We start from the raw sequence: 10,485 nt of genomic DNA, 5'->3' as shown, positions 1-10,485 counted from the left end.
ATCAGTAGGTTTTACTTGAATCCCTGCTTTAGTAAAACTGCATACATTAAAATAATAATAATAAAAAAAAAAGATCAGACTTTGAAATGCAAATGAGATTAATGAATAATTGTAAAACATCTTTTTTAATCAGCGTGTGGACCAAAAAGGAAATGAATACAGAATGGCCTAATATCTCTCTGAAAATAAACATCTCTTCATTATGTAAAGTTTTAGTTTTGTGCTGAGAATCATAGAAGACTTTAAAGTGCATGCCCTGTGGCATAAAAATGCTTTTTTTACGAGAGTAATGGCGACTGTAGAGTTTTGCTGATGTAGCACTGTTGGCACCTCCAGCCTCCTTATTTGTGACCTCTGTCAGTTGACAGTGGAGGTCTCCAATAAGCAACAGTGTTGGTGAGCAGCACTCTCCAACCTGTCTCTTTCAATAGCAGCTGCTTCATCTGCTCTTGAAAGAAACAAGTGCTTCCCATACCAACTCGCGCCCTCCCCTCTTAATTGTTTTCCGTGCTCTGCTGAGTCTCTCCTCGCCGACACTCTGTCCAACAGCTAAAACTGCAGCACCATTACCCTCCCTTTAATGTGTCCAGTGTTGCCTACTTTGAACAGGTAAGAGGAACTTTTGAAATAAAGCTTAAATTTTGAAACAGTCTCTGAGGAAGCCTTTTACAAGCAGCATCTCCAGGGAGGGCAGCAGCAGCAGCACAGCTGTCGAATTGGGTTCTTCTTTTTATACCTCACAGCCATCTTAAACTTCTCATTAGTTGCAGCTACATAGTCCTGTGTCCTTTCAACATTGGTTTGGATGTGCTCAATACTGGCTCCTTGTTCTTCTACTAGAATAAAGATATCCATAAAAAGATCTCTCAGCTCCTTCATATTGTTCTCCAGGCTCAACAGCTCCTGTTTATGGGGACAGATAGAGAGATAAAATGGAGGATTTAATCAGACGATGGGGAGAATAATGTGCAAACATGCACAGTGATTAATTTCTCTTCTCCTTGTGATCGTGTGTCTGATAGTGGAGTTCTACGAAGGTGGATGAAAGTTATTAATTTTAAGAAAGGTGTTTGAAACATTTGTCTGCTTTGATATGAAACTTGTTTCTTTTCAGTTAGCACCTAAATGCCAACTAATTTGCAATTTGAGCACAATATAATAAAAAGCAACTTAATAAGATGATGACAGATCTAAAAATTACTGTATTTATTAATGATATTTACATTTATCAGTTTTGCGTCATCCAGTTTGGGTATGTTTTTTGATGTTTTGTGAGCTTTTCTCACCTTGTGCCGCTGCTCGATCTCAGATAATTGTGAACGTGTGATCTTGGCATCGTTTAGCAGGTTCTCGTTGAACACCTCCCAGTTTCCTGTGACGACCATCTCATTCACCTCCTCCTCTGTAACTTTCTTGTTGGATACCTCCAGCTGCCGCATAATGAACTGCTTACAGCACTCCTGCTTGGTCAGCAGACCTTCATTATACTGGCGCATCACCTGGAAGTAATTATAGCAAAAGAGAAAATGGGGAAAAGAGGAAGAGGGGGAATGAGGAATGAGAGGGTATTTTCTTTTTGTCTTTTTTTTAATTTATTTATTTTTTTGCATAAACAATATTTGTTTGGTTTTGCAAACTTCCTCACTTTCTAGCTTTTACTGCATGTGTTTATATTCCGGGGGGGGAAAGAGAGTGACCATGTAGGTAAATTAGATTGTTACTGGTCATACATTAACTTCCATCCATCCAGCCGTACATCCGTCTATCCAGCCATCCGTTGGTCAGTCCATCCATCCATCCATCTATCCATCCAGCCAGCCATCCATTATCTTGTACCTGCTTCTTCTTTTCCGGGTGGAGAGTTGTTTTTCACACACAAGGCAGCTGACGGCTCCGTACGAGGTAAGAGACATACGTTCACTTCCTGCTTTTGGAGCGGTCTCCATTCTGCTTGCATTCACACTGCATTTGAGTTCACTTCAACCGAACCGAGACCTAGGTATTTAGGCGGACCAGAGGTCGTGTTTTTGGTCCATATCAGAGTTCGATTACGCATTCACACCTCCCCAAATGAACTGGACTTTCTGGGCAAATGACCTAGAGTTTGATCAAAGCGGACTAAACAGGGCTGTTGTGAATGCACCCATAGAGACAAATGTGACAAAGCCATTCAATCTCTCTCACACACCTAGGGACAATTTAGAGTTACCAGTCAGCCTAACATGATGTTTTTGGTCTGTGGGAGGAAATCAGAGTATTCAGAGAAAACGCACGCATGCACGGAGAGAACATGTAAACTTCATACAGAAAGGCTCCGGGCCAGATTTGATTTGGGAACCTTCTCACAAAAGGCAACAGCTTTACCATCTGAGCTGCTGTGCCACCCATAAAATAACTTTTTAATAAATAAAAAAAACTTGAACTTTGTGTTTATATTCATGCAAATATTCTTATTCAGTTAGATCAGCTAAACTACTGAAGAACTAATATTTTGAAAAAAAAGGAACAACTGGAACTGAGTAGTTTAAAGTATCAAAAGCAAACTAGTAGGAATCTTTTCCAACCTGCTGGAATTTGCTGTGCAGAGCTGCGTACTGTGAACGTTGGATTCTTGCTGTAACAGCAGTCGGCCCCTGCTGCTTTTCAGTTCTCTGGGCCTGTTTTGAAAGGGCGTCTAAACGCCGGTGGAGGCTTTCAGCCTGGAGTTTGATGTCTCGTGTTATGCTGCTCTCTTTCTTCATCACACTGAATCGACGCATTGTTGCCACCAGAGTCTTTTGCTGCTGACCAAACTTAAAGACCTGTTTGCAGATAAGATTGAAAACGTTACTCTAAAAATAGCCTGCATAAAATGTAGGCTTATTTCAAAAGTTTACCAAGATCCTTGCACTTGCACCGCAAAGAAAAAAAAAAAGTCCAAATAATGTAAATTAACCATCTCACCTCTGTTTCTAGCACTGAAATGTCATCTCTGATTTTCTGAGCCTCGGAGAGGAAGTTCTGAATGACGGGCTCCTCTTCGAACACCACAGCCTGGGGTGTGATGCCCCCAACAACCACAGACTCATCCTCATTCCCATCCACTGAGAATGGATTTGTATGTTCTGTTGGGGCCTCTTGAACCTTTTGCTGCAGCTCCTCCAACCGGTCTTTCATCGTGGAGGGGCCTTTCCTTCAGCTCACCAAGTGTTTATATGCACTTTAATAACAAAAAGTAAAACTTGGGCAGTTCCTCATGGCACACCACTAAATTGGTGGCAATAATGGCAATAAAAAGGAAAGGCACTTGAAGATGGCATGAAGCACTAGTGCAAAAATCCTTATTTGATATTTTGAAAATAGTTTTGTAGATCCACAGCCAATTTAAAATATTCGATTGCTTCTCATACTCCAGTTCTCACAGTTTTTATGAGGTTCAGCTTGACAGTTCTTGGACAAACATCCTATAAGACAAACAGAGAAGCTAAGCATGTACTTCCATCTTGACATAAAGAAGTTAGAAAAACAACAAAACAAACAGACACTATTGAAATTAAACTACATAATGCATGAAGTAGATGTTTCGTAATGCAGTGCTATACAAGGAACAAGATGTGATTCTCTCTATTATCACAGAGTTCCAAACCTACAGAAAAGGCTTCAATAATATCTTAAATGTTTTCATCAACTACATAAAAACAAAACATGTTATAAGAAAATATGCCAAGATTTAAGTGGCAGTGATGTTCAAATTGTTCTAGATGTAAATAGTTTTATTTTACAAATCCATGAAATTATTTTGTGACAAAATAAGAATAATTTAATACTCCACTCAGATAAAAGGAAAAAGTGTATATTCTTGTTTTTATGTGACCTCAGTCTGACTTGAATATAGAGTAGTCCCTCGTTTATCATGAGGTTTGGGGGCCACGGCCCCCCGCGATAAGTGGAAAACTGTGAAGCAGAGATACAGTAGTCCAAGTTCAAGTTTCACTCCCAAGCTCCCTCCTTCTGTGTAAATAAACAATTTAAATTTAAAAGCTGTAATATTTTAAATAAACAGTCTTGTTTATTTAAAATATTACAGTATTTAAATTTAAATTGTAAAAAAAAAGAGAAGTGCAGCAGGACAGCAAAGTGTTAACCCTTCACCCAGCAGCAGCACGGAGCAGAAATGTACCTCTTGATAAATTGCACTGTCACAACTGAACATAGAAGTACTAAAATAGTTAAAAATAAACTTTTTCACACTTTTAGATTTTGTGCATATGATGATTTTATGATGTGACGTACTTTGAATTTTAAGCTGGAAGACAAAAGTCGATCAGTGCATCTGAACAGCAGAGTTCATGAAGCTGCTTCAGCCAGAGGAGAAATGTGTGGGTGGCAGAGAGCCGCAGGTGGCAGAGAGCAGAGATCATGACAGGCTGCAGAGCAAGCTTCTCCATGCACTTGTGCACAAAGGTGCAGCAGGTGCTAAATCATTTAAAATCATTTATTTTAAATAAACAATTGTGTGGCTCATCCATCAACCAGCCAATTGAGTGTCATGTCCAATCTTACTTTGAAAAACGAAAGAGCGAGTCTGCGAAAGTCGAACTGCGAAATGGTGAGGGACTGCTGTATTTACCCACGAGGATTATCATATTATCAAAAATCTCAGCAATAACAAGAAAACAACAGCTTTGCAGTCAATTTGATAATGAACTGTCTATAAATAGGCCTTGATGTGTAGAATATCTAAATTAAATAGGTAAATCATACACAAACATACATTCATGTGTCGTAAATAATTTCTACAGGTGAATAAAAAAGGAGATACACTAAGTAGGAATTCCAATTTTTAATTCATCTTGCCTTTTCTGTGACTTCAGAAATAAGCTGAAGTTGAGAGAAAGTAGCTATAGAATACAGATTTTTTTTAAGCCTTTAAGCATCACTTCCATTTACCACATGTCAGGCTTTCAAATCAACATACCAACCACTCTGAACTCCTATAGCAACTTGGAGATTTGAGCCCCAGAGTTTAGGACTTAATCTTATACAAGCATGTGACTGAATGGGGGGGACAATGTGTTTGGAAGCTGGGAAATGACGCATTACTAATCACAAACTAACCTATTTAGGTGCAGAATTAGAAAAGAAAGAAGACAAATTCAAGTTACATTGGTGTGTTTAAACTTATATAAACCTTTTCTACTTGGAACAATGTTATCTGAGCTGAACTATTTTCATTTTTGTGTCTGTCTCTCCCTACCTGTTTGGCACACAAGAGCTGATTAAAAAATTGCTGAAAGGATTTAGGAGCACATTCTCCTGCCTAAAAACGTGAAAGAAAGTGGAACATAGTTCAAGGAGTTCGGCTTGTTTCTGTGATAGAACATTATGTTCTCTGAAACGAGAAAAAAGTTCTTCATGCCGCACGTCTGCTCCTTTGTCTGTATTTTTGAAAGAAACCATTTGTTGACATTCTCCTATTTCCATGCAGGTATAAAAAACAAGGAGTGCCCCAATGATGCACTTCATTATGTGTTAAATGATGGCTAAGGCTTTACATTAATTGAAAATGTTCAGTATTACACTTGAAATGTCCCTGAAATACAAAGGTCTGAAAAGTTTGATAAGTGACATGTCAGATATAGATCTTTACTTCTTCACTTGAAACTTTATATAAACTCTATGCAACACTCTCTCTCTCACACACACACAAATATAGAACAAACATAAACTTAATTAAATTATGAAGTTATTATAAACCCTATGTAGAGTTCAGTTTACAAGGTTGGCCTATTTACAGTCAAGACTTCAACAGACACTTCTAATACAGAAATGATATTACCTTAATGTTGCTTATATTTCATCAGACTGTTGAGTAAATAGGCATGCAGTTTTATATTCTCAAGTCATCCTTTAACCTCTTGATGTTCACATGATTCTCATCAGCCAGGAGTTAAATATTTTAAAACAGATTTGCCAGCAGCTGTTTACCAGGACAGTTACTCCAAGCAGGGAGCGCTTTAAGGAGGTCTGAGCAAGTCTGCATCACGCACCTCCCCTTCTTTAAAAAAAAAAGCCTGAAGAGAGCCAATAGGAAAACGGTTAACTCAAGCCCTGCTTGCTTATACAATGAAATGAGAGGTGACGTGATTAAGTAAATGAGGAGGCTGGGATGGGATGGTGCGCACGGAGAGTTCATAAACCCTACCCCCTGGCTAATTCTTGAACAGGATAAGACGGAAAGCAAATAGAAGTGTATTGTGTACACAGCCAAGACCTTACAATGGAGACTGTAGTTAGGGCATCGGAGGAGGTGTTGGTTTTCTGGTCCAAGTTATTTTTTTTATTTTTTTTATTTTAAAAGTCTGGGTTCCTGGGGTAGACCCTCATGAACTGTGGGGTTTTAGGACACAATAACTCCTTTTAATAAACTTTACCGACAAGTCCCATGTGTCCCGAAAGCTTTTCAATAGTGAAACGGGCACAGCCACTCTGTGTTATTAAACATAATACGTTAAGAAAAGCTGTATGTGTGTTATTAAACATAATACGTTAAGAAAAGCTGTATGTGCTTTCATGCATCATTTTTTACAAGATCAATTCAACTCAGTTTATATCTCTCTCTCTCTCTATATATATATATAAGATGATGCTATTTATCTGAGGAGCAGACTGCTTTGAATTTAACTCCATCGCAGAACTCGTACGCATCTTGGGCAAGCACAACGGCAACAGTGGGAAGAAAAAACTCCCTCCCGAGGAAGAAACCTTTAGCAGAACCAGGCTCAGGACAAATAGCCATTTGCTTCAACCGGCTGGGTTTGAGAGGAACAGGAAGGAGGAATGGATACACAATGGCAGTTTGAGAATCACATTGAAATATCCATCCATCCATTATCTTTTACCTGCTTCTTCCATTTTGGGTCATGGGGGTCGCCGGTGCCCATGTCCGGCAATGACTGTGCGAGGGGTGGGGTACACCCTGGATGGATCACAAGTCCATCACAGGGCCACATAGAGACAAACGAGACAAACAACCATTCACTCTCACTCACACCTGGGGACAATTTTAGAGTTACCAATCAGCCTAACATGCATGTTTTTGGTCTGTGGGAGGAAACCGGAGTACCCGGAGAAAACCCACGCATGCACTGAGCGAACATGCAAATTCCACCCAGAAGGGTCCCCGGACCGGGATTTGAACCAGGGACCTGCTCGCTGAGAGGCAGCATCTATCGGTTGCACCACCGTGCTGCCCCACATTGAAATATAAATAGCATAAATTAAAACTATTCAATTTTAACAATTGGTTTAAGGAAATTAGGTCAATTTGTCTTCTAGTAGTCTAAGCCTATTGCAGCTTAACAAGCCAACCCTAACTATAGGATTTATCAAAAAGGAAAGTCTTAAACCCAGCCTTAAAAATGGACAATGTTTCAGCCCTACGGACAAAAACTGGAAGTTGTTTCCAAAAGAGAGGAGCCTGCTAACTGAAAGATCTTCCTCCCACTATGCTTTTGGAAACTCTAGGAACTGCAAGTAAACCTGCAGTTTGAGAGCAAAGTGCTCTGTTAGGAAAATATGGAACAATAAGATCTTGAAGATAAATATAGAAGTTGATGAGGACTTCTGAGGCCAATCAATATCTTTGAGTGGATCAATCACCAGAGCAGCACATGCTATGAATTCACTCACACCTATTAGTAGAACTAAACGAATATTAATTAAAACGCATTACAAAGCCTAAAGAGCTTTTTAACTATATAATGACTATCCAATGCTGTTTTTATTCTATTGTGTGGTGTTATGCTGATAGTTATTTACTAAATATACAAGTGCTGCTAACTGTGCAGAAGGTAAGCCTGCATTCTGAAATGATGACTCAGCTCATTTCTGCATCACTGATAAAGGACTGACCTTCCACTAATTTTTGAAAACTCATTTTCTATTTGACGGTTCCTCATTGGTTCTCTTCAAAATGTTACTGAAACAAAAACATCTCACATCAAAACAAGTACATTTGTTTGCTAAAGTCATTTCAAAAGATGCGGAGTTCACAAATCTGTTGAATGGCTCTGGAGTTGCAAACAATTGAATAATGTTTTTTTTTTTTTTTAATCATTTTTCCTCCTTGTGATTTTTCTTTTGTTTTTCCTGCTCATCTGCAGACATGAACACTCCCAATTTGCTTTTCCACTGAGACAAATAGAGGGTTCCACGCTTGACATTTCATGTGCCCATCTATTTACGTCACTACGTACAGACCATGTGTTATGACATCACTAACCTTTCATATTTTAACGGCTCTAAAAATAATGGCTCTACAAGATCTGGTTTCCTTCAAAGAGCCATATTTCACATCTCTAGTTATATCTCTCTGCTGCAAAGCAAAAGCCATTGAGCTCCCTATACTTTTTTTTTATTTTCCTTTGGTAAAGATTAGTATAATAATGTCTTTTTGGGTAATAAAAAATATAAAATGTTTGTTTTTGCATAGCAAATAGAATAGTAAAACTTATTAAACATTTAAACTAATGTCCTTTTTAAAATGCATATGAATTGTGATATCTCAGTCTAATGTTTGACATAATATTCCCATTTATTCTAAACCTGAGTATTGTGGTATCGGAGATGATTCAGTTTTGAGTATTTAGTGTATTTTTTTATGAGGGGTGGAGCTAAACTTTTTTTCTTTTTGCTAGAAAATGTCATCACAGCCATCTGGGAAGTTTCTGATGATGTCATAGCTTAAGCCTTCATGATAAAAATAAACACCAAGTGAGACTTTTAATTTTTGAGAAACGAAACAAATCAGATGCAGTTTGTTTTCTATGACTCAAGTGTTTTTTTCAACACAGATTATAAAAACGTATTAATGCCCAAACAGTAAAAATATCTTGGTTGATATAACAAAATACTTATTTGCTTCTTTTTTTTTTTTTTTTAACAGTTAGAGGGAGCATATCTTTACTGCCCAGTTGTTGAAGAGTTTTGCTGAGATGTATTACTCTTCTCCCAAACTTGTTGACCACAACTAATATTCCATTTAGGTTCTGTTAACATATTCACTGACAAACATAAACTCATAATACTTGTACACATGACATAATGTTATTTACAGTAAGCTTAACTGGCATGGAATCTTGCAACTAAGCACACAGTTCCTGTTGTTTCAGGAAGAAACAGGATTTTTGATGAGCTCCCGTTTAGCTTCAAACCTCATCTATAATGCAAAGACCCAACATCTGGCTGAATACAGAATTTTTTAGGTGCTGTTAAAGTGACAATGCATATACAATTTTACTGTGATGTGTATGTTTACACAGTTGTCTTTTGGGTATTGGCATGTAATATACTAGAACATGTAGTATACTACTATGCAACAATGTAAAATCACCCTTGGATAATGCAGTTTTGCCAGACTGAAATGAATCAGCTGTGAGGTCAGCTGATAAATTGAAGGGGAAGCATAAAAGGTGCATGTTGCTAGAACGTGCATATGATACTTCAACATGGATATTCACACATTTGTTTGCAGTATCGGTTCAGTATCTGAAAAGCATGAAAGTATAAAACCTCACTGGTGTTTTATCTCAAATACACTCGGGTCAGGAGGGCATGTTGAGAAGTCTTGGCTGTTGTATCAAGAGGAGTTTGTCTCACAATATAGCTGCTGGAGGGTTCTTTTGGTATTTCTGTAAATGAGAGAATGTCAGAAGCAGTGCTTTGGTGCTCTTCAGTGAACGAAAAGAAGAAATGAAAAAAAAAAAAAGAAAAATGAATGGAGAGAGAGAGAAATAACAAAAAACTCCCAAACAGCCTCTCAGTCACATGCTTGTGTGTGAAAAAAAATATGCAGTGTTTCACCAAGGGTTTATCATAAAAGAAGTATACAACTGATATACCGTTAGAGAATTATTAAAGACAATTTTTTTTTATTTTTTTTTTATGTCAACAGCAAAACTCGTTTTATCAAACAATAGGGCATTGTCTGGGAGGAAAGGGTAATATTGCAGGGACTACTGTAAATGTGTTTACCTGAGATATTTAGCTTCTTAAACAGTGTTGCTAATACACTATCATATGCTTATATTGTAAGTTATGTATCACCAATCCATGGCCTAAACAAAAATTATTATGATCCACAAAAATGCTCCATCAAATGTTGTGACGATGACGTGGCAGGGCAATGTCTAACATTTAAAAGAAGACCAGCATCAGCATGATATGTGGGTTATATACCAGGGGAACAAAAGGCTGGGGAAGGGGAGATAAATGAGTAAGGTGAAAGAGATGGTCAGGGGGGCAAGGATAATGAGGTCAAAACTATTGTCATAGAGCTAATCGGAAAGATTGATACCAGGGTTGGTGGCTTTGAACTACTGGAATGATAATAGGTGACATGCTAACCTTGGGGAGTGTGTGGTATTGTGCCTTTGGGCATTTGGGGTTTAATTTGCACTCATATATAAACTAAAGTTGATAATTATCCCAGAAACTTGCAATTTT

The 10,485-nt window shown here is 38.0% G+C and overlaps 1 protein-coding gene across 1 annotated transcript; it reads right to left on the bottom strand.

The window, feature by feature from the left end:
• Positions 1 to 338: 338 nt before the first annotated feature.
• stx19 (syntaxin 19) lies at positions 339 to 5,967 on the bottom strand. The gene is made up of 5 exons (XM_037686364.1): positions 5,819 to 5,967; positions 2,944 to 3,443; positions 2,565 to 2,801; positions 1,287 to 1,499; positions 339 to 903 (listed from the first exon to the last, which is right to left on the bottom strand). Exons 2-5 carry the CDS (start codon positions 3,154 to 3,156, stop codon positions 667 to 669), a joined length of 900 nt encoding a protein of 299 aa, XP_037542292.1. The 5' UTR covers positions 3,157 to 3,443; positions 5,819 to 5,967; the 3' UTR covers positions 339 to 666.
• Between the last annotated feature and the right edge of the window lie 4,518 nt (positions 5,968 to 10,485).

The sequence above is a fragment of the Nematolebias whitei genome, chromosome 13 (assembly GCF_014905685.2).
Source record: "Nematolebias whitei isolate Nwh7 chromosome 13, NemWhi1, whole genome shotgun sequence".
NCBI lineage: Eukaryota > Metazoa > Chordata > Actinopteri > Cyprinodontiformes > Rivulidae > Nematolebias > Nematolebias whitei.
Note: the sequence above shows the minus strand (reverse complement) of the source record. Positions and strands in the feature narration are given on the sequence as shown.